This window comes from Podarcis liolepis (genome assembly GCF_965112155.1).
Source record: "Podarcis liolepis genome assembly, chromosome: 2".
NCBI classification, from domain to species: Eukaryota; Metazoa; Chordata; class Lepidosauria; order Squamata; family Lacertidae; genus Podarcis; species Podarcis liolepis.
Genome location: NC_139555.1, coordinates 125,456,613 through 125,480,593, shown reverse-complemented (window position 1 = coordinate 125,480,593; position 23,981 = coordinate 125,456,613). Strand labels below are relative to the sequence as shown.

At 44.8% G+C, this 23,981-nt stretch overlaps 1 protein-coding gene and 1 long non-coding RNA gene across 6 annotated transcripts; both read left to right on the top strand.

Moving 5' to 3' along the window:
• Nucleotides 1-922: 922 nt before the first annotated feature.
• LOC310702175 lies at nucleotides 923-23,849 on the top strand. Its single transcript, XR_014523324.1, has 2 exons — nucleotides 923-2,366; nucleotides 23,618-23,849. It is a non-coding gene; the product is annotated as an uncharacterized lncRNA (long non-coding RNA).
• On the top strand, nucleotides 10,994-20,678 carry LOC310701163 (uncharacterized protein). Of its 5 annotated transcripts, none has more exons than XM_083491560.1 (3): nucleotides 10,994-11,269; nucleotides 15,515-15,688; nucleotides 18,313-20,678. In XM_083491560.1, exons 1-3 carry the CDS (start codon nucleotides 11,029-11,031, stop codon nucleotides 20,409-20,411), a joined length of 2,514 nt encoding a protein of 837 aa, XP_083347686.1. In that variant the 5' UTR covers nucleotides 10,994-11,028; the 3' UTR covers nucleotides 20,412-20,678. The 5 variants fall into 5 exon arrangements, with proteins under 5 accessions (XP_083347686.1, XP_083347688.1, XP_083347687.1 ...); XM_083491562.1 differs by lacking the exon at nucleotides 10,994-11,269 and adding an exon at nucleotides 11,301-11,648 and having other exon boundaries at nucleotides 15,551-15,688; XM_083491561.1 differs by lacking the exon at nucleotides 10,994-11,269 and adding an exon at nucleotides 11,302-11,648.
• Nucleotides 23,850-23,981: the final 132 nt, after the last annotated feature.

Genomic DNA, 23,981 nt, shown 5'->3' with positions numbered 1-23,981 from the left:
TGATATATAGGTGTACATGACCCCAGTCAAGCTCGCAAAAATATATCACCTGTCTGATAATAAATGTTGGAAATGTAAGGAGGCTGAAGGGACATTCTTTCACCTCTGGTGGACTTGCCCAAAAGTGAAGGCCTTCTGGGAAATGATCTATAATGAGTTAAAAAAGGTATTTAAATATACCTTTGTTAAGAAACCAGAGGCCTTCCTCTTGGGCATTGTCGGCCAGAAAGTGTTAAAGAAGGACAGAACTTTTTTAATGTATGCGACTACAGCAGCAAGATTACTTATTGCAAAGCATTGGAAGACACAAGATTTGCCCACATTGGAAGAGTGGCAGACGCAATTGATGGACTATATGGAACTCGCTGAAATGACTGGCAGAATCCGAGACTTGGGAGAAGAAACAATGGAAGAGGACTGGAAAAAATTTAAGGACTACTTACAAAAACAATATAAGTTGTATGAATGTTAAGAATTTGCACGATTCAGAAAACTTCAGCTCCAGCAAATAGATTTTGTGAAACAGAAAATTAAGCTATAAGTAAGAAAAGGTTGGAATTTAAGGCAATACTATGTTTAAATTTAAGGTATGAGTAACTGATAAAAACTACTTTAAATTTAGAAGTATAACATTTGGAAAGTACAAAATAAGGCATGAAACAAGTTAATAATTTGCTGATATTTTTATTATAAATAATGCAGGGTAAAGGAGATGTGAGGAAGTCCAGTTAGTTATATAAAAAATGTTTTGAATGGTTGGTTTTTTTTAAACTCTTTCTTCTTTTTATTTCTTCTTCTCTATATTGCTTGTTGGTGTATTTGTTCTGGCTTTCTTGTTCGTTATTTCTCTGGTGAAGGGATTTTGTATATACATTTCTTACTGTGTATCTGAAAAATTAATAAAATATTTTTTAAAAAAGGAGTGGATTAAGTTAAAGGACACAGATGTGTTAGATCTGGAGGACGTAGGCACTCGATTTGGATGGTATGCATACCTAATAGAGGGAAAGGAGAGAGTCCACAAGGGTTTTCTGGACCATATTATAAGGAAATCATTGTATAAAATATTGATGTATGTAAAGGGATCCTAGAACCCAAAACTGTTGGATTTAAGCAGGTTTCTTGCACAGCCTACTATGATTTCTGGCCATCCTTCACACTTCCCTGTGCCACTGAACGTGAGCCAGTGTGGTCTAGTGGTTAAGAGCGGTGGACTCGTAATCTGGGGAACCGGGTTCGCGTCTCCGCTCCTCCACATGCAGCTGCTGGGTGACCTTGGGCCAGTCACACTTCTCTGAAGTCTCTCAGCCCCACTCACCTCACAGAGTGTTTGTTGTGGGGGAAGAAGGGAAAGGAGATTGTTAGCCGCTTTGAGACTCCTTAAAGGGAGTGAAAGGCGGGATATCAAATCGAAACTCCTCCTCCTCCTCTTCTTCTTCTTCCCAGTTTCAAGCAGAGTATTGCAGCAGTGGTGTGTCTTTTGTAGGTGCAATAAATAACAGGTCCATACACCGGCTTCTTCCTAATCTAAAGAAGCTTTAGGTAAAGATAAAGGGACCCTTGACCATTAGTTCCAGTCGCGGCCGACTCTGGGGTTCCGGCGCTCATCTCGCTTTATTGGCTGAGGGAGCTGGTGTACAGCTTCCGGGTCATGTGGCCAGCATGACTAAGCCACCTAGAGCTGTTTGACCCTGTAAGTTCTGATTCTCACAAAAACCCCTTGGTGGACCTCACCTTAGAAATCATGACCATAAAGAGAAAGAATATGAGTAACAACTGGGCAGCATATAAGGATTACTGGAAAAGGAAAATAATAAACTTAAATTGAAAAAATATAAGGATGTTAGGAGATATTTGAACAATTGGCTGCAGTTCTTTAAATTAATCAGAGATTGGCAAAAGATAAACAAAGGGGATTTGAGAAAGAAATTTCAAGATTGGATGAGTACTTAATCTAATCTAAAAGTAAACATATTTCCAAACTATGATTTGCTCCTAGAATGTGAGGTGAAAGAGGAGCAAGTGAAGACAGAGAAGTCAGAACATGATTAGAGTGAAAGGAGAGTAAAGTTAAGATAGAAGAGATTAAAGAAATAATGAAATGCGTTTGAGTCAATTGGAAAAATAAAGTAGCGTAACAAGAATGGCTGGAAGAAGAAGAGTTTGGATTTGATATCCCGCTTTATCACTACCCGAAGGAGTCTCAAAGCGGCTCACATTCTCCTTTCCCTTCCTCCCCCACAACAAACACTCTGTGAGGTGGAGGAGCGGGGAAGCGAATCCGGTTCCCCAGATTTCGAGTCTACCGCTCTTAACCACTACACCACACTGGCTCAAGTCATCTTGTGGCTGTTCATGTGGGGTAGGTGTGTTTGTATGTATAGTATAGGTAAGTATAATATAGAGTAATGTTAGGTATGCTTTATGTTAGGAAATAAGGTATTGTTTACAGAGTGGTACCTCGGGTTAAGTACTTAATTCGTTCCGGAGGTCCGTTCTGAACCTGAAACTGTTCTTAACCTGAAGCACCACTTTAGCTAATGGGGCCTCCTGCTGCCACCGTGCCGCCAGAACACGATTTCTGTTCTCATCCTGAAGGAAAGTTCTTAAGCCGAGGTACTCTTTCTGGGTTAGCGGAGTCTGTAACCTGAAGCGTATGTAACCTGAAGCGTATGTAACCTGAGGTACCACTTTATGTACTGTGTACATGTATGCGTTTTATATGTTAATAAAATATTTTAATTAAAAAAAAGGAATGAGGGATGTGGTTCTTTGCAAACACATTTTTATTTCAATAAAGGCTTATCTTTCTACTTGGAGACTTCCTCCTTTTCTTTTGGGTTTCTGTGTGGATAACCTCCAGTCTGGGAACCTCTTCTTGAATTTCTACTACATATATATGACAGGATTTTTAAAAAATAAAAAAGTGATTTATAATGAGACTGAATATAATTATTGGTAGAAACAACTCTTTAAAACGTTCAAAAAATGAATCAGCAATACATTTTAAGATAGATTTTTTTCTTACCGTGAAGTTTAGTTTACAGATGGTTGGGGAGGGGGCACAATATGCCGAATCATTTTTATTAATTTTTCTAGTAAGGCTGTTTCTCATACTATTTGGTACCATTGGTCCATGCTTACTCCTGACAGGTCTCTCCAGTGTCTAGTTATGATGTTTCTGGCTGCTGATAGTAGGTGGGTTATGAGTGGCTGGGAGCGAGGAGAGCAGAGGGAAAGGGCCCCTCACTCACGAACCCCCCAAGTCTGAATCTGTGATGGAAGCAGGGCTGCGTCCCAGGGATTGAATGGGGACACAACACAGGGAAGGAACGAGAGGGAAGGGGCAGAAACCCAGGGAACATTTGGCCCCCATTTCTAGAAAGCAGAACATCTGCCTGAAGTGGAGTAACTGCTTTTTGGCAAGCGGAGCGGAAGAATAAGTTGACTTCCACCAGAAAGAAGACATCTCCTGACAGCAGGTTTTTCTGGGTAAATATTTAGATTTAGATTTAGATTTAGATAAATTTATTGTCATTGTCCGTATATACACAGTATACACAACAACGAAAATCAAACACCCACCCAAAGACCGGGTTCACATATACATTTGCACGTATCTCCGACACTCTCATCCTATTCAGACATAATCTATAAAACATAACATAATCCAGAATATAGCATGACCTATTAAAGGCATAACATAACCTAAAACCTATCTCATTCCTTCCTACTCCCTGCTTGCTAAACCTTGCAACTGGCCCTGAGATCATTATTTAGTGCAATCAGAGCTCTTGGATAGAAACTATTCAGAAGGCGTGTGGTTCGTGTTTTCATTGTTCTATATCTTCTGCCCGAAGGCAATAGTTCAAAGAAGTTGTGAGCAGGGTGGGTGGGATCTCTCAGAATATTATGTGACTTCTTCAAGATGCGAGACGTGAAGATCTCATCCAGGGTTGGTAGTCGGAGCCCAATAACATTCTGGGCAATTTTAATTGTTCTCTGTAAAGCTTTTTTATCCGTTTCAGAGCTGCTCCCATACCACGATAATATACTATAGGTTAAGACACTCTCGATGGTACTATGATAATAGGACAGAAGTAGGTGCTGGGATAGATTCAGTCCCCTGAGCATTCTCAGGAAATACAACCTCCCCTGCACCTTCCTCACAACCATATTAATATTTGCAGTCCATGAGAGGTCCTCCGAGATATAAATGCCCAGGTATTTAAAACTACCAACCCTCTCCACTTCCTCGCCATTTATGTGCAATGGTAAAAATACACTTTTCTTTCTCCTAAAGTCAATTATGAGTTCTTTGGTTTTTTTGGTGTTAAGCATAAGATTATTTTCTTTACACCATTGAATTAACCCCTGTACTTCTTTCCTATAAGCAGTCTCATCGTTCTCACTGATGAGCCCCACCACTGTTGTATCATCCGCAAATTTGATGATTGTGTTGGACTTATACAGTGGGGTGCAATCAAATGTGTACAGGGAATAGAGAAAGGGACTTAGCACACATCCCTGAGGGGCTCCTGTGCTTAATACTAGAGTAGAAGAATAGTAAGGTCCCATTCTCACTGTCTGCGGCCTATCAGTCAGGAAATTCCTTACCCACAGACAGATCTTCTCATGTATACCCAAATTGGTCATTTTAAGAAATAACCTGTCTGGCAGAATTGTATTGAAGGCAGAACTGTAGTCCACAAACAACAGCCTTGCGTAGGTTCCCTGTCGTTCTAGATGACTCAATACAGTATGGACGGCGATGGAAATAGCATCATCAGTAGATCTGTTTCTTCTGTATGCAAACTGGAACGGGTCTAAAGTGGATGGAAGACCAGCCTTAATATAATCTAGCACCAATCTCTCAAAACATTTCATAACGACAGATGTTAAGGCTATTGGTCTATAGTCATTGAGAGATACCACCACTGACTGCTTGGGGACTGGCACTATAATCGATGTCTTCAGGCAGGTAGGGACAAAACCCTGCAACAGGGATAGGTTAAAAATGTCCGTAAATACGCCGGCTAATTCTGCAGCGCAGTCCCTAATAACCCGTCCCATGATTCCATCCGGTCCAGCTGCCTTCCTAATGTTAATGCTCTGAAAGGCACGTTGTACGTCACAGGTCTGTAATAAAAGTGGTTGTCTATCAGTAGTAGTTTCTGATGATGTGCTGGTGGCCAATGCTGTAGTGACGGTAGTTCCAGTTCCCTCCTCAAAGCGGCTAAAAAATTGATTCAGTTGATCAGCCAGGTGTGCACTGCTGCTAGCCAATTCGTTTTTAATATTTTGCCCTGTAATTTGTCGCAAGCCTTGCCATACTCGACGAGGGTCGGAGCTCTCAAAATGTTTTTCGATCCTCCGGCAGTACATAGCTTTGGCGTTCCTAATGCCCTTTTTCAATTTGGCTCTAGCTTCTCTATACTGTTGCGCATCACCAGAGTGAAAAGCAGCATTTCTTGCCTTTAACAGAAGATACACATCCCTGTTTAGCCAGGGCTTGTTGTTAGGGAACACCCGTATTTGTTTGGTGGTAGTGACAACATCAATGCAGCTTTTAACGTAGAACAGTACTGTTGAAGCATATGTGTCCACATTATTCTCCTCAAAAAGCGACCACTCGGTGCTCCGAAAGCAATCTTGGAGTTGCTCAGATGCACCTACTGGCCACACTCGTATCTCTCTAATTGATGGTCTAATTCTGCGTACGAGAGGTCTATATGATGGTACCATAAGTAAGGATATGTGGTCTGACTGCCCCAAATTGGGCAAGGGCTTGGTCTTGTATCCATGCATGATGTTACTATATACTCGGTCCAAGCTTAGGGAGCACAGTCCTTAGATCGGCTCGGTTGAAATCACCAGCAACCACAAGTGCTCCATCCGGGTGGGCCCGCTGCTGTCTGCTAATAGCAGTTAGCAGGTGGCCCATAGCTGTAGTAGTGTTTGCATCAGGAGGTATATACACCGCTGTTATTATAACAACATTAAACTCACGTGGCAAGTAAAAAGGGCGGCACTTCACCACTAGGTACTCCAAGTCAGGAGAGCAATGCGTGTCCATTTGTTTAATGTCCGAGCTCCAGTTGTTGTTTATATAAACGCAAATTCCTCCTCCTCTGCTCTTCCCGGATTCGGCGGTTCTATCCGCTCTAATTACTGAGCGTCCTTCTAGCTGCAGAAATCCCTGTGGAAAGGAGGGATCCAGCCACGTCTCTAGAAGGACCATAACACAGCAGTCCCGGATACTTTTCTGCCGAGAGGTAATAAGTTCCAACTCCTCTACCTTGTTGGGTAAGGATCTCACATTTGATACAAGGAGACTTGGCAATGCAGGCTTGTGGGGATTTTTACCTAGCCTCACTCGTAGTCCAGCCCTGCAACCCCTCTTCTGCTTGCGCCCTCTCCGTTTCCTTTTCTTTCTGGCAAGGAGAGCAAGGGGAGTATCCCAAGAATGTGCAAGATATGGAGGCTCTCTGATAAGCTCAGCTGGAATGTTATAGGTTGAGACCTCCTGGTTGCAACCTTCCCCTCTGCCGATACTTAAATAGAAATTTTTGTGTTTGTTCAGCTTCAGACCAAGATTCTAAATCACCAAGTTTTCCCTCACAAGAGATGCTGTGGTCAATGACCTCTACGTGGGGCTACCTTTGAAGGTGACTCGGAAACTACAACTAATCCAGAATGCGGCAGCTAGACTGGTGACTGGGGCGGCCGCCGAGACCATATAACACCGGTCTTGAAAGACCTACATTGGCTCCCAGGACATTTCCGAGCACAATTCAAAGTGTTGGTGCTGACCTTTAAAGCCCTAAACGGCCTCGGTCCAGTATACCTGAAGGAGCGTCTCCACCCCCATCATTCTGCCCGGACGCTGAGGTCCAGCGCCGAGGGCCTTCTGGCGGTTCCCTCATTGCGAGAAGCAAAGCTACAGGGAACCAGGCAGAGGGCCTTCTCGGTAGTGGCGCCCGCCCTGTGGAACGCCCTTCCAGCAGATGTCAAAGCGATAAACAACTACCTGACATTCAGAAGACATCTTAAGGCAGCCCTGTTCAGGGAAGTTTTTAATTGTGTGATATTTTACTGTATTTTTGGTTTCTATGGAAGCCGCCCAGAGTGGCTGGGGAGGCCCAGCCAGATGGGCGGGGTATAAATAAATTATTATTATTATTATTATTATTATTATTATTATTATTATTATAAATTCGTTTAATGGGCGTACCGTGAGGCGGATCCACTATATTTCATTGGGGGCCATTAGCAGGGACATAATGCGACTTTATTAATGGGAGGCTTGAGGTGGGATCCGCTACAAGGCCATTATAAAATGATCAGAAAGAGTTATAGGGTTGGAATGCATTTATACCAAATATAGTAGGTTAGGAATCAACATACATGTTTTTGAATAATAATATCACCTAGACATTAGATACGCATATATGGAATTGGAATTGTTAACTCTTATAATGATATAGTGGGTTGTTGTTTAGTGTTGTTCAACACTGATCTTTTAAAAATAAACTAATAATAATAGTAAACAACTGTGAGGTTGGACCCCAACGGACATCTAGTCCCACCCCCTGCAATAAAGAATCCCTGACATTTGGCCTTCCAGCCTCCGTTTGGAAAACCTCCAAAGAAAGCAATTCTGACACTGGTGGTTTAAAAGCAGAGATTGGGGAAGGAGTGTTTGCTGACACTGAAGATCCGGAGAATCATTTAATTTAATTTTACTTCTTAACGCAGGAGTGCTGGAAAGGAGAAAAATCAAGGGTGTGTGGATGTGTGTGGGCATAATAATTGACTCATGCCTAGGTTGGGAAATGCCGCATCAGCCTCACAGTGAAATGGGTGCAGTTTCCCAGCCTCAGTTGTGGCGCCTGTGAAATGGGTATATCACAGTGAGGCTGAATTTAGAGGTGCTTCAAGGTGAATGAGAAGCAGGGATGGGAAGGGGGCAGGCTGGGCTTTGCAAAGGGCCTGGTCTTTATGTTAGGGTGGGGGTCTTACATCGGGGGTCTCCAGACCCAGGACCTGGAAGACCAGGCTGGCCTTTACCTCCAGGGGCAACTCGGACTCCAGGGCAGATTCTTCCAGGCGTCTCCTGGGTGGGGGCAGGAACAAAATGGTGAGGCGCTGCTTGAGGGCACTGGGCATGACTGAGCCTCTGCCCCCAGCCTCCTCCACGAACCAGCAGCCCAGCTTGGCCACCAGAGGCAACCATGGTGCTCCTGGGAGGAGGAGGAGAAAAAGGGGGTGGACTAGATGGCCCCTGGGCGTGATTCTAGGAGCGGAAGGGCCTCAGGAGAGCCCCAAATCATCATCATCAGCAGCAGCAGCAGCAGAATCTGGGTCCGGACCAAGGGGACCCCTCCCACCTAGCCCAGCCTCCTGTCCTCACAGCAGCCCAAGGCCCCACAGAAGAGAGCCGTCTGGGTAGAGTGCCTGTGGGCCTGGAGGCTCCATAAGAAGAGCCCTGCTGGATCAGGACCAGGGCCCACCTAGCCCAGCCTCCTGGCAGCAGCCGACCCTGCGCCCCCCCCCGGGAACTCCGCAAGCAGGAGCGGAAGAGCATCCTCCCCTTCTCCTTCTCCCCCGTTCCAAGGTAGACTGGCTCTGTCCATGGAGGATCCCCTTGGGCATCGCGGGACAAAGCAGAGCCCAAAGGGGACCAGGTGCCCCCCAAGCGAAGAGGCCCTCTTCAGGACGACGCTTCCAGGAAAGCGGAGGGACTATCCCGGGCCAAATTCCCCTCCTCCCCGCGCCCTCCCGGATCCTGGCCATGCCGCCCCACCTTCCCCCGCCTGGACTAGATGACCCTCAGGGGTCCCTTCCAGCTCCAGAATTCTACTGTTATGTACTGAGTTGAATAGGATCCAAACTGAAGCAGTCTGATTGGTCCTAGAACAATAGGATCCAAATTGCAGCAGTCTGATTAGTCCTAGAACAATAGGATTCAGAATGCAGCAGTCTGATTGGTCCTAGAACAATGCAGCAGTATGATTGGTTGGCAGGAACCACCCAATCCTGCTCCAGATAGAAGTGAATCCACAACCTGATTGGCTTGCACAAGAGGTTATGAGCCTGGAGCTGCTTCCCGACCGCCCCATTCAGGCACAAGAAGTTGCACACCATTCCAAGAAAGATAGGGTTATCTCCAGGGTCCTGGACTGGGTGTGGAGGGGATGGCCCAGCAGCAGCCCTGGGCCAGAATTCGCCGGCTACACAACCCGCAAACATGAACTGTCAAGCCCACAAGGGGTGCCTGTTATGGGGAAGCAGAGTCGTTGTTCCCCAGCCCCTCCGCAAAAGGGTCCTCACAGCCCTACACGAGACACATCCAGGGGTAGTAAGAATGAAGGCCCTTGCCAGGAGTTATGTGTGGTGGCCGGGGATCGATGGAGAGATAGAGGCCTGGGTCAAACACTGCCAGGCCTGCCAAGAATCCCGCCCAGATCCCCCAAGGGCCCCAGTCCAGTCCTGGGAGTCCGCCCGAGCACCATGGTCACGCCTGCATGTGGACTTCGCTGGCCCATTTCAGGGGAAAACGTTCTTCATAGTGGGGGACTCCTACACCAAATGGCTGGAAGTCGCACTGGTACCGTCCACTTCCACGTCCGCAGCCATCCGGGTACTACGCAGGCTGTTTGCAACCCACGGGCTCCCTGACACTCTCGTCTCAGACAACGGGACTGCATTTACGTCAGGAGAATTCCAAACCTTCACAGCGCAGAACGCCATCCGCCACATCCGTTCGGCGCCGTTCCACCCTGCCACCAATGGTCAAGCAGAACGCATGGTGCGGACCACCAAGGACACCCTTCGCCGCATGACGCAAGGGGACTGGGAGTACCGCCTTGCCACATTCCTACTAGCACAGCACAGCACCCCCAGCTCAACGACTGGCCGGAGCCCCGCTGAACTACTAATGGGTCGGCGCCTTGCAATCAGATTGGACCGCCTTCACCCCGATAGAGCTCAGGATGAGGTAGTGGTGGGGGAAGGCAGGAACCCCTGGACCTTCGAGGCCCAGGACCCAGTGTACGCAAAGAATTTTGGGGCAGGCCCAGCATGGGTACCCGCCACAGTCACCAGGGTCACTGGCCCAGTGTCGTACGAGGTGCTAACGGATGGGGGGCAATGCTGGCGCCGCCACTGCGACCAGATACGGCGACGATTCCCGGGAGAAACCCAGGAGGAGGACAGGTCAGAGGAGTCCCAAGGGAACAGCGGGGCAGTGAGGCCCATAGACCAGGAGGGGCCAGCAGGAGAGGCAGAATCAGTAAATACAGAGAGGACCCGTGAGGCCGAAAGGACACCAGAACCAGAACCACGACTGAGCGAGCCGGTTGCACCAGACCAAACAACCCCATCACAGCCAGCATCCTTGGAACATGAACCAGAACCTGGAGCCCGGACCAGGGAACACCCCAGGCCGCAACGCACACGTAGGCCGCCGGCATACCTTGAGGACTATGAATGCGACCTCCCGGGCAGGACTGGAACTTAGAGGGGAGGGGTGTTATGTACTGAGTTGAATAGGATCCAAACTGAAGCAGTCTGATTGGTCCTAGAACAATAGGATCCAAATTGCAGCAGTCTGATTAGTCCTAGAACAATAGGATTCAGAATGCAGCAGTATGATTGGTTGGCAGGAACCACCCAATCCTGCTCCAGATAGAAGTGAATCCACAACCTGATTGGCTTACAGTAGAATTCCAGAATTAGCCAATCATGTGCAGCCCATTGTGTAAATAATGTATATAAAGCAGATACTGTGAGGGGACATTCATTCATTCCTCCTCCCCACTATGAGCTGAATAAAGAGCATGAAATCACTTTGCGACTCTGAGTATATTTCATCTACGCTTCTCTGAATTCTAAGATTCTGAAGTCGAATCGGAAACAGCAGGAAACCAGCTGCCTTCTCCAGAATTTGGGGCGGGGGCGGGAGGGAGAGCAGCCGGGGGGGGGGCGCCCCATCTGACCTTTGCGCCTCTGAGTCTTCCTGCCTGAATGCAGAACCCGACCTTTGTCCCCGCTGAAGGTCACTTTCTAAGTCTGGAGCGAGTTCTCCAACTGGGGAGTGTACTGATTTATTTATTTGCCTTTCACAGATTCACAGGGGGGTCGAGGGTCCTCCAGTCCAACCCTTTGCAGTGCCTAAAGTGGGGCTTGAACCCAGGACCCTCAAATCGAGAGTCTCCTGCTTTACCAGCGGAGGCTTTTGCTCCCAAGGGACCCGTGTCTCTCTCAGGTACCCTCCTAATATTGCAACAGACTTTCACTCTGCTAGTGAGCAGGTGAAGCATTATTATTATTTTATTTACCCCCCACCCATCTGGGGGCAGGGCACTAAGCTGCTGTCTTGAGGGCCTCTGAGCCGAGAATCACAGAGAACTCTGCACATGCCCTGGACCCCCGGATTGTGGGAGGGAAGGAGGACAGCCAGCCAGGGGGCTGTGCTCAGCTTGCGAAGGGTTAAGTGGAACAGAGCCGGAGTCCTAGAGAGGACAGGAAGTGGAGAGGCGGGGCGGGCACTCCAGAGCAGAATCCCCTCCCTCCGTGCCCAGTCCCGTCTTTTGTCTCTTGTCTCCTCCCCGCGCTGCCTCGGTTTCCCTCCTGGGAAGAATCCGGTGAGTCTCCTCTCTCTCCCCCCTTGGGGTGCCCATGGGAGAAGGGGGTCCCGGGCCTGCAGGGGGAGACCCCCAAGTCTGGGAGCAGAGGGTCCTGCCCCCCAGTCCTCTCTGCCAAGCCTGGGAGGGGGCCAGTTTCCAGGGGGTCTGCAGCTCTGCTCTTCCTTGGCATCCTCTTTGGGGAAGGAGGGAGGGGTCTGGGGGGGGAGGGCATGCCCAGAATGCCCCCCCTTCCAGTGGAGGAGCCCCTGCCAGGCCGGCCTTTCCCCCGGGCAGATCCTCCTCCTCCAGATCAGCTCAGGTCTCCAGCCCAGAGCCTCAGGGGAAGCCCCTCTGGGCAGGGGCCACGCCTGGGGCTCCTCCGTGGAGAAAAGGGGAGAGCCAGAGGGCTGAGCTGGCTGCACTGGGCTTGCCAGGGTTCAAGGGAACGGAGCTGCCTTCCTTGAGAGGAGAGGGTGGAAAGCCGCCTGAAGGACCCCAAGATCTTGTCCTGAAGGGGGTGAGGCGATGCAGGGAGGAGAAGGAGGGGGCTCTGGGTGGCAGGTCTGCCAACGTTTCTCTCTCTGATCCCAGAGTGAGCGTTCAAGGATGTTCCCCATCCTGGAGTTTCTCTGCAGCTGCTGCTATTAGAAAACAAGCCCATAGCCTTTGGAGTCCCCAGGTCGCCCATCCCTTCCCAAAGGAGGAACCCCAGTCTTGTCTCCATTGCAGAATGCTTTATTTACATTAAAGTTATAACTTTCACGTAGGTAAAACTGGAACTCCCTCCCGCAGGAGCCAGGGATTGGAGAGACTTTTCTAAAGGGAAATAATCTATACATGGCTAGCATGACTGTGAATAATACTCTCTTAGAAAAATGTAAGATACAGAAGGGGGCATTTATCTATGTATTATCAAGAATAAGGAAAACTCCAGATATAAAAGGAGGTGAGGGTGGGGCAACAAAATGACAGACTGAAGTCGTCTGCAGATGATGTGGTATTATCTTTAGGGGAACATCTTAGTAGTGTATTAGAAGCAATAGGGCTGCTTGGAAATGCTGCAGGTTTTAAAATAAGTAGAGGGTAACCTAAGGTGTTAGTGAAAAGCATGGATGCACAGTCAAAAAATGAATTACAGAGAGTGAGTGGATTGGTGATAAAGAATAAAGTGAAATATATTGGAGTATCGTTAACAGCATAAACAACAGCAACCCTCCTAATATTTCAAGATAATTATATTAAAATCATTAACTTCAATATATATATATATATCAGTCCATAACCAAGAAGTAGTCAATGTAATGGATTGCTGGTGGGGAACACCACGACGCCTTTCAATGGGTGATGTCCAAGACAATATAGCTCCATCAGCTGATGATGAAATTGAATACATTACATAGAAAGAATGACAACAAAAATAATACTGAGCAACCTACAAATTAATTAAATAATGAATAAATAATAAATGAGGAATACATACCAAATAATTTTAGATAGAATAGCCATATAGGTAAATGTAATATTTGTGGATCAGAGCTCAGTTAATTACATTGTCTAATACTCGTGTCACGGGATCTTATTTAATTATGTGTCCTTGCAACTTCTTGTACATTGGATCCACCACACAAGCGGTAGGTGTTTGTATAGGTGAACATCGATCCTGTATAAGAAATGCAGTAATAGAGGCACCCCTAGTTGAACACTCAATCAAATACCTTCATTCAGACACAGATTTATACACGGTTCTATGGGTCAACCAGAGAAAACGTGAGATCAGGAAAGATTACGAGAGGTTATTGCGACAACAAGAAACTAGGTTGATTTATTTATTCAAATCCACACATCTAGGGGGTTTGAATTCAGAGCTAGATTTCAACTGTTTTATTTAAAGTCTGTAACTTTATGGTTTCAGCTTGCGCTGTGATGCCAGATTTGATACTCTGTACCTTTCAATTTTCTTACATTGTCCTTAATTATTTGTTATTTCCCACACCTGTGGATAAGCTTATAAGTTCTATACATCTGTTTTATCAGTATCAGTTAGCTACACTGGTTAGTGTGCTTACGGGGTCCTTGCCATGGGATCACATTCATCCAGTGCTTTACCAACTTCACTGGCTCCCGGTGGAGTACAGGGTCAGGTTTAAGGTGCTGGTTTTGACCTTTAAAACCCTATGCGGCCTAGGACCCATGTACCTACGGGACTGCCTCTCTTGGTATGCCCCGCAGAAGAAGAAGAGTTTGGATTTGATATCCCGCTTTATCACTACCCGAAGGAGTCTCAAAGCGGCTAACATTCTCCTTTCCCTTCCTCCCCCACAACAAACACTCTGTGAGGTGAGTGAGGCTGAGAGACTTCAGAAAAGTGTGACTAGCCTGAGGTCACCCAGCAGCTGCATGTGGAGAAGTGGAGACACGAACCCGGTTCTCCAGATTACGAATCTACTGCTCTTAACCACTACACCACACTGGCTCCCTTAAGGTCCACAAATGACAACATTTTGAAGGTCCCAGGTCGCAGGGTGGTTAGATTGGTCTCAACTAGGGCCTTTTTAGTACTGGTCCCGACTTGGTGGAATGCTCTGTCACAAGCGACTAGGGCCCTGCGGGACTTGACATCTTTCCGCAAAGCCTGCAAGACAGAGCTGTTCCGCTTGGCCTTAGGTTTGGACTCAGTCTGACCCTTATGTTTCCCTCCCCTTATGGTCTTGATTTATCGGCTACTTTTAAAACAAGGCTGCATTTTAAATTGCATTTTAACCTGTAATTTAAATTGGGTCCCCCCCCCAATTATGTTTTTACTGTGATATTATTGGTGTTAGCCGCCCTGAGCCCAGCCATTTACCTTCCCGCTGGAGCAGTACCTATTTATCTACTAGTACTTTGACGTGCTTTTGAACTGCTAGGTTGGCAGGAGCTGGGAACGAGCAATGGGAGCTCACCCCGTCATGGGGATTCAAACCGCTAACCTTTTGATTGGTAAGCCCTAGGCTCATTGGTTTAGACCACAGCGCCACCTGTGTCCTGATAGGTCCTTGTAAAACCTTTACAAAAAAAATCTAGCAGAGTGTCTGTGGGTTTTGATAAACAAGAATTGGAAATTGGTGCTTTCTCAAAGTATACTAGTTCTATCAAGCTACCCTAAGCCTTTGGGAATCTTGTCACAAGAGGAGCATAAAGCTTAGCTCTGGAGTTTTTGGAGGATATACATGCCTGGTGTTCTTAAGAACACTACAGATTTAGGACATGTGGAAGATCTATATTTTGAAGGCCTCCATGCCAGGGTGGGGACCACATTTCAAGACTGAAGACTTGCGAAGATGGTGTATAAGCACAGACGATATCTAAGGAGGAGGGGTGTATTAGTCTCATGATATTTCAAAAATGTGGCATCACCAGCTCCTCTGCTTCCACATACAGATTGGATCCCCATGCAACTCCTTACAGAGGCAGATACGGCCACAACATCTGCCTGGCTTGTGATGAGAGAGCTCAAAGATTGTGAACAGGGCTCTGCATACAAAGCACCTAGCATGGGGGCACCTACATGTAATATCTACTCTGCTCTTTTCTGCCCATGCTCTGGGGTTGCAGGTTTTCAGGCTTGGAGACAGGACGGTGACTGGTTTTTGTACCAACTTCTGTCAGTTATCCCCACTGAGTTCAAGGGAATCTACTCCCAGGTCACTACTGTGCAGACCATGCCAGGCTTACAAGTGGGGTGAGGAGCATACAGAAGAAATTGGAATCACTGGAGATGTTTAGAAATGGGGCTTCTCTTGGGAAGGAGCTACCCCATTTGTGCTTCTCCAGGGGCAGGAGAATAGGGCAAGAGAATCCCTGCAGGGCCTCTGAGGCCCCCTTTGCTTCTTCCTCTCTCCCAGAACCCTGCAGCTTGTTTTTGCTTCTTTACTCCTCAGGAAGGATGAAAGAGACGGATCCTGCAAAGCTCGTAAGGATGGAAGGGGGAAGATGGACGGTTGACCTGGTCAGGTTGTCTCCTGCATCCCTTCGCCCAACCTCTAAGCGTTCCCTCCCAGGGATCTCTGAGAGATCTGGTGAGTTCCAGGGGAGGGGAGATGCGGACATGGCTGGATGGAGCCGGGGAGGTATTGGGGCTTGCTCAGGGGGGCACCATTTCGGGCTCCTCTGCCTGCCTGCCTGCCTGCCTGCCTGCGCCTTTGCCATCTGCAGGCAATTTGAGCTAGGAATACATCACAGCTCCCCGACCACCATGATGTATCGGCAGCTCAAAATGTCTATAACCAGCACCGTGATTGAATGCTCTACCTATGTCAGACAACTGACCGATCCACTGGGCAGCACTAGAAGCCACGACTCTTGAAAGTAACCTGATCCTGCTTTGCAAATTGACCGCAGATGAGGCCTCCGTGTGTTGTCTTTTTCTTTTCTTTTTGGAATAACTTTTTATTTATTTTTAAAAACAAGGATCATAGGACTAATATACAAATATGTAGATGAAGTATGTATAACGTATGGTTCACCATTAGTGGTCAGTGTATGAGTTCTGGGTTCATGAATTTGTTTAAATTGAAAGAAAAAATGGGGAACAGGAGAGAACAGAGAACATTCAACATTGCATAGCCGAATGCCTAGTCAGGAGCTCTTATGGCCGTTGTGTTTAGATTAAGTGTGAGTTATAGTCACTTTTCCTCTACTGTTACCAATGAAACAATACAGAGTTAGTCTACTCTTGAACATGGGAGGGAGGTTCAAACAGAAGAAAGTGATTTAGGTATAAATTTAAATTTAGACCAACCAGATTGAGATAATTGCTGGTGGGGAGTGTGCAGGTGAAGATGTTTCACAAACAATTTGCTGGATCTTGGCCAGAGAGCTCTGCATAAGGAAGTCAAGGAGGAGAATTGTGGGGTCATGGACCCTCTTGGTAACGCTTCCTGTGGGATCATAATACCTGTTTTGAAATTAAGCAAGTAACTTCGGTTTTGAAATTCCTTTTTTTTATATATAAAATTTTTATTGGTTTTTCACAATTTTTATAAACACAAACAATACACAACACAAACAAAAAAACCACACAAACAAACATATATAGTTTCATATCCTTTTTTCTTAAACCTTACTTCACCGACTTCCCCAAATTTGTTTCAGCAAATCCTAACCCTTGGTTTTATCAATTTTTCCCCTTATTCTTATCTTTTACTTAATCTTTTACAGCTGTAATCCCCCTTTTTTTCTAAATCCTCGACATTTTAGCATTCATTAATTTTACAATATTTCTTAAGATAAATTTTAAATTTCTTCCAGTCTTCATCCGCCATCTCTTTCCCCTGGTCACGGATTCTGCCAGTCATTTCAGCCAGTCCCATGTAGTCAATCACCTTCATCTGCCATTCTTCCAGAGTGGGTAGATCTTGTGTCTTCCAATACTTTGCGATGAGTATTCTTGCTGCTGTGGTAGCATACATAAAAAAAGTTCTGTCTTTCTTTGGCACCCATTGGCCGACAATGCCCAAGAGAAAGGCCTCTGGTTTCTTAGGGAAAGTACATTTAAGTACCTTTTTCATTTCATTATATATCATTTCCCAGAAAGCCTTAATCTTCGGGCACGTCCACCAAAGGTGATAAAAAGTACCTTCAGTTTCTTTACATTTCCAACACTTATTATCAGGCAAATGGTAGATTTTTGCTAGCTTGACTGGGGTCATGTACCACCTATAGATAATTTTCATAATATTTTCCTTTAAGGCATTACATGCCGTAAATCTTATACCGGTGGTCCACAACTGTTCCCAGTCAGCAAACATAATGTTATGACCAATGTCCTGTGCCCACTTAATCATAGCTGATTTAACTGTTTCATCTTGTGTATTCCATTTCAGCAACAAGTTATACATTCTTGACAGATTCTTAGCATTGGGTTCTAACAGTTCTGTTTCTAGTTTTGATTTCTCCACCTGGAAGCCAATTTTCCTGTCCTGTTTGTAAACCTCCATTATTTGATAATAGTGGAGCCAGTCTCGTACTTTAGCCTTCAATTTCTCATAACTCTGTAATTTCAATTTATCTCCCTATTGTTCCAAAATTTCCCAATATCTTGGCCATTTAGCATCCATATTGAGTTTTTTCACAGCTTTAGCCTCCATTGGCGACAACCACCTTGGGGTTTTATTTTCCAACAAGTCTTTATATCTGATCCAGACATTGTATAATGCTTTCCTAACAATGTGATTTTTAAAAGCTTTGTGCGCTTTAACCTTATCATACCATAAATATGCATGCCATCCAAATACATTATTAAAACCTTCCAAGTCCAAGATATCTGTGTTCTCGAGGAGCAATACATACCTCTATGTGATGAACCTCCACTATTTGGATGGAGACCAACACTGTTTTCTCTGCAAATTTGTTTCATCTAGTCATGCCTTTTAAATCAATGACCGGGTTGTCTGAACTGGCCAGGCCTTCTTAAATGTCAGCCTCAGAGCTTTAAGGGAAATTGGAGATGGAGTGGATTCCAAGATTGAGCCAAACAAAATTTATCCCAGATAAAAACCAAGCAATATGTCAGTTAATACCAGCCAACAGTGAAAACTATAGTAAGGGCTCACGTCTAACTCTCTTCAGTTCCTCCTCTATCACAAGCATTCATTAACTTTGTTCTTCCTGAGGCTCTAATTAGCTTCTCTCTTCATTGCAGATGGTGATGAATTGGAAGGGAAGAACAAGGGGGACCACAACAGAATTCACATAGCAGAGAAGTCAGATAAATATACAAAGTGCGGAGAGAACATCTGCCAGAGCCCCCAGTCCACCTCACATCAAGGAAAGAGCTTTGTTCGGAGGGATAGAATCTCTTCACATGAAAGAACTAACAGCGGAGAGAAATTGTATCAGTGCAGAGAATGTGGGAAGAGCTTCAGTCACCGTCAGAATCTCACTTGCCATCAAAGAGTCCATACAGGGGAGAAACCATATCAGTGCTTGGAATGTGGAAAGAGCTTCAGTCAGAGTGTGCAACTCACTTCCCATCAAAGAATTCATACAGGGGAGAAACCCTTTCAATGCCTTGAGTGTGGAAAGAGCTTTCGTCACAGTTCCAGTCTCACTTCCCATCAAAGAGTCCATACAGGGGAGAAACCATATCAGTGCTTGGAATGTGGAAAGAGCTTCAGTCAGAGGGGGAAACTCACTTCCCATAACAGAATTCATACAGGGGAGAAACCGTATCAGTGCTTGGAATGTGGAAAGAGCTTTCGTCAGAGAGGTCATCTCACTTCGCATCAAAGAGTCCATACAGGCGACAAACCATATCAATGCTTGGAATGTGGAAAAAGCTTCCATGATAGGTGGCAGCTTACTTCCCATCAAAGAATTCATACAGGGGAGAAACCATATCCATGCCTGGAATGTGGAAAGAGCTTCAGGTACATGCAGGGTCTTAGTTTGCATCAAAAACTTCATACGGGGGAGAAACCATATCAGTGCTTTCAATGTGGAAAGAGCTTCAGTCAAAGTTCCAATCTCACTTCCCATCAAAGAATGCATACAGGGGAGAAACCATATCCATGCCTGGAATGTGGAAAGAGCTTCAGGTACATGCAGGGTCTTAGTTTGCATCAAAAACTTCATACGGGGGAGAAACCATATCAGTGCTTTGAATGTGGAAAGAGCTTCAGTCAAAGTTCCAGTCTCACTTCCCATCAAAGAATTCATACAGGGGAGAAACCATATCAGTGCTTAAAATGTGGGAAGAGCTTCAGTCTCAGGCACAGTCTCACTTTGCACCAAAGAATTCATACAGGAAGGAAACCCTATGAGTGCTTGGAATGTGGAAAGAGCTTTCGTCACAGTTCCAGTCTCACTTCCCATCAAAGAGTCCATACAGGCGAGAAACCATATCAGTGCTTGGAATGTGGAAAAAGCTTCCGTAAAAGGGGGCAGCTTACTTCCCATCAAAGAATTCATACAGGGGATAAACCATATCCATGCCTGGAATGTGGAAAGAGCTTCAGGTACATGCAGAGTCTTAGTTTGCATCAAAAACTTCATACGGGGGAGAAACCATATCAGTGCTTTGAATGTGGAAAGAGCTTCAGCCAGGGGGCCCATCTCACTTCCCATCAAAGAATTCATACAGGGGAGAAACCATATCAGTGCTTAAAATGTGAGAAGAGCTTCAGTCAAAGTTCCAATCTCACTTTGCACCAAAGAATTCATACAGGAAGTAAACCCTATCAGTGCTTGGAATGTGGAAAGAGCTTTCGTCACAGTTCCACTCTCACTTTGCACCAAAGAATTCATAAAGGGGAGAAACCCTATCAGTGTTTGGAATGTGGAAAGAGCTTCTGGGAGGAGGCCAAGTTCACTTCCCATCAAATAATTCATACAGGGGAGAAACCTTTTCAGTGCCATGAGTGTGGAAAGAGCTTTCGTCACAGTTCCATACTCACTTTCCATCAAAGAATTCACACAGGGGAGAAACCTTTTCAATGTCATGAGTGTGGAAAGAGCTTTAGTCACAGTTCCAATCTCATGACCCATCAAAGAACTCATACAGATCAGAAACCATATCAGTGCTGTGAATGTGGGAAAAACTTCAGTCAAAGCACCCATCTCAAGACACATCAAAGAATTCATACAGGGGAGAAACCCTATCAGTGCTTGGAATGTGGAAAGAGCTTCATTCGGAAGGATGTTCTCACTTCCCATCAAAGAATTCATACAGAGGGAAAACCAAAAAAGAAAAATAATAAGGCAAACATTATTGAACAACCCTTACAAAACACCTTTGTATAGAAAAGAGAAAGGGCAAGAGAATAACTAAAAATACCCTTATCACATTTGTATCATATATATCATATCATTTGTCAAAACATAGAAAGGTAGGCTCCCCCAGCTCTCCCCTGGGTGCCCCCCTTCTCCAAAAATAAAAATAATAAAGCAAATGATTTTGGTTAGTTCAGGATGATGACATTGGGTTGAAACTATTAAGATTGCTGCGATCCTTTGATTGGTGAATAGGAATGATGTGCAATTTGCCATTCCATCAAAAAAGGATATGCATTGAAATTCAACCAAGGGGAAGCGAGGAAGGCACTTAACAATGTTAATAAGTGTAATTTTTAATACGGTTATGATTTATGTTTGTTTTATGTGTTTGTTTATAATTTTGTGAAAACCGATAAAAAATTGAAGTAAAAAAAAAAGATTGCTGTGATCCTTTGATTGGTGAATAGGAATGATGTGCAATTTGCCATTCCATCCAAAAAACACCTACAATAAAATATAAATTACTTACTGATCGGAGAAAGAGAGGCGGATTTGAGCTACCTGACCTGGAATTATATCATGCTGCAGCAGTTCTGACCTGCTTAAGGGAGTTAAAAGACACTGATGTGTTAGATCTGGAGGACGTAGGCACTCGATTTGGATGGTATGCATACTTAATAGATGAAAAGAAGAGAGTCCAAATGGGTTTTATAAGGAAATCATTGTATAAAATATGGATGAAATATAAAGGGATTCTAGAATCCAAAACACCTTGGTGGACCTCACCTTAGAAATCATGACTAAAGAGAAAGAATATGAATAACAACTGGGCAACATATAAGGATTACTGGAAGAGGAAAATAATAAACTTAAATTGAAAGGATATAAGGAAGTTAAGAAATATTTGAACAAGTGGCTGCAGTTCTTTCAAATCAGAGATGACAAAAAGAGAAAGAAAAAGGATTTGAGAAAGAAATTTCAAGATTGGATGAGTACTTACTCCAATCTAAAAGTAAACATATTTCCAAACCATATGATTTGCTCCTAGAATGGGAGGTAAAGGAGGAGCAAGTGAAGACAGCGATGGTAAAGTAGGCCCAGGATTTAGGGGGAAATATGATGAGCTATTGGGAACTGCTGTGAGACAGGGATATTAAATTTACAGCATGCTACAATTTAAGAGAGAATGTAACGAAAATGCAATACAGATGGTACCTGACCCCGGTTAGACTGGCAAAAATGTATACAAACTGTAGTGATCATAGAATCATAGAGTTGGAAGAGACCACAAGGGCCATCGAGTCCAACCCCCTGCCAAGCAGGAAACACCATCAGAGCACTCCTGACATATGGTTGTCAAGCCTCTGCTTAAAGACCTCCAAAAAAGGAGACTCCACCACACTCCTTGGCAGCAAATTCCACTGTCGAACAGCTCTTACTGTCAGGAAGTTCTTCCTAATGTTTAGGTGGAATCCTCTTTCTTGTAGTTTGGATCCATTGCTCCGTGTCCACTTCTCTGGAGCAGCAGAAAACAACCTTTCTCCCTCCTCTATGTGACATCCTTTTATATATTTGAACATGGCTATCATATCACCCCTTAACCTCCTCTTCTCCAGGCTAAACATGCCCAGCTCCCTTAGCCGTTCCTCATAAGGCATCGTTTCCAGGCCTTTGACCATTTTGGTTGCCCTCCTCTGGACACGTTCCAGTTTTTCAGTGTCCTTCTTGAATTGTGGTGCCCAGAACTGGACACAGTACTCCAGGTGAGGTCTGACCTGAGCAGAATACAGTGGCACTATTACTTCCCTTGATCTAGATGCTATACTCCTATTGATGCAGCCCAGAATTGCATTGGCTTTTTTAGCTGCCGCGTCACACTGTTGGCTCATGTCAAGTTTGTGGTCAACCAAGACTCCTAGATCCTTTTCACATGTACTGCTCTCAAGCCAGGTGTCCCCCATCTTGTATTTGTGCCTCTCATTTTTTTTGCCTAAGTGCAATACTTTACATTTCTCCCTGTTAAAGTTCATCTTGTTTGTTTTGGCCCAGTTCTCTAATCTGTCAAGGTCGTTTTGAAGTGTGATCCTGTCCTCTGGGGTGTTAGCCACCCCTCCCAGTTTGGTGTCATCTGCAAATTTGATCAGGATGCCCTTGAGTCCATCGTCCAAGTCGTTGATAAAGATGTTGAATAAGACCGGGCCCAAGACAGAACCCTGTGGCACCCCACTAGTCACTCTTCTCCAGGATGAAGAGGAACCATTGATGAGCACCCTTTGGGTTCGGTCAGTCAGCCAGTTACAAATCCACTGAGTGGTAGCATAGTCAAGACCGCATTTTACCAGCTTCTTCACAAGAATATCATGGGGCACCTTGTCAAATGCCTTGCTGAAATCAAGGTAGGCTACATCCACTGCATTCCCTTCATTTACAAGGCTTATAATTCTGTCAAAAAATGAGATCAGGTTAGTCTGACATGACTTATTTTTCAGAAATCCATGCTGACTATTGGTGATCACGGCATTCCTTTCTAGGTGCTCACAGACTGTTTGCTTAATGATCTTCTCCAGAATCTTCCCTGGTATTGATGTCAGACTGACTGGGCGGTAATTATTTGGGTCCTCTCTTTTCCCCTTTTTGAAAATAGGGACAACATTTGCCCTCCTCCAGTCTGCTGGGACTTCGCCTGTTCTCCAGGAATTCTCAAAGATGACTGCCAGTGGTTCTGAGATCACATCTGTCAGTTCTTTTAATACTCTTGGATGCAGTTCATCTGGCCCTGGAGACTGAATACATCTAAACTAGCCAAGTATTCTTGTACTATCTCCTTAGTTATTCTGGGCTGTGTTTCCTTTGCTGAATCGTTTGCTCCAAATTCTTCAGGTCAGGCATTGTTTTCTTTATCGGAGAAGACTGAGGCAAAGAAGGCAACAAAAGATGTTTGTTGGAGATACAACAACGGGGCGGGAACCTTTCTACACATGTGGTGGGAGTGCAAAGTGAATAAGGAGTGGGCTATCTTTAAGGAATACATCAAAAGCTATGTGGAAAAAGTAGAACTTTTAACAGATATTGAGTGAATCCAGAACATGATTAGAGTGAAAGGAGAGTAAAGTTAAGATAGAAGAAGAGATTAAAGAAATAATGAAATGTGTTTAAGCCAATTGGAAAAATAAAGTAGTGTAACAAGAACGGCTGGAAGTCAAGTCACTTTGAGGGTATTCGTGTGCGGTTAGGTGTGTTGGTATGTATAGTATAGGTAGGTATAATATAATGTAGGTATGCTTTATGTTATGAAAATAAGGTATTGTGTAAATGTACATGTATGGGTTCTATATGTTAATAAAATATTTTAATAAAAAAAGGAATAATGTGCAATTTGGAAGTTTATTTTAAAAAGCATTTTATCAGATGTGGTTCTTTGCAGGAACATTTGTATTTCAATAAAGGCCTATATTTCCACCTGGAGACTTCCTCCTTTTCTTTTGGGTTTCTGTGTGGATAACCTCCAGTCTGGGAACCTCTTTTTGAATTTCGACTCCATATACATGACAGGATTTATTTTTTAAAAAATTGAGTGATTTATAATGAGACTGAATA

Excerpts from the sequence above, each read along its gene's own strand:
- LOC310701163 (XM_083491560.1), top strand. The coding sequence starts at position 11,029 with ATGCAGAACCCGACCTTTGTCCCCGCTGAAGGTCACTTTCTAAGTCTG. Across the intron at positions 11,270-15,514 it reads GGGACCCGTGTCTCTCTCAG|AACCCTGCAGCTTGTTTTTG; the intron begins GTACCCTCCTAA and ends CCTCTCTCCCAG. Across the intron at positions 15,689-18,312 it reads AGGGATCTCTGAGAGATCTG|ATGGTGATGAATTGGAAGGG; the intron begins GTGAGTTCCAGG and ends TCTTCATTGCAG.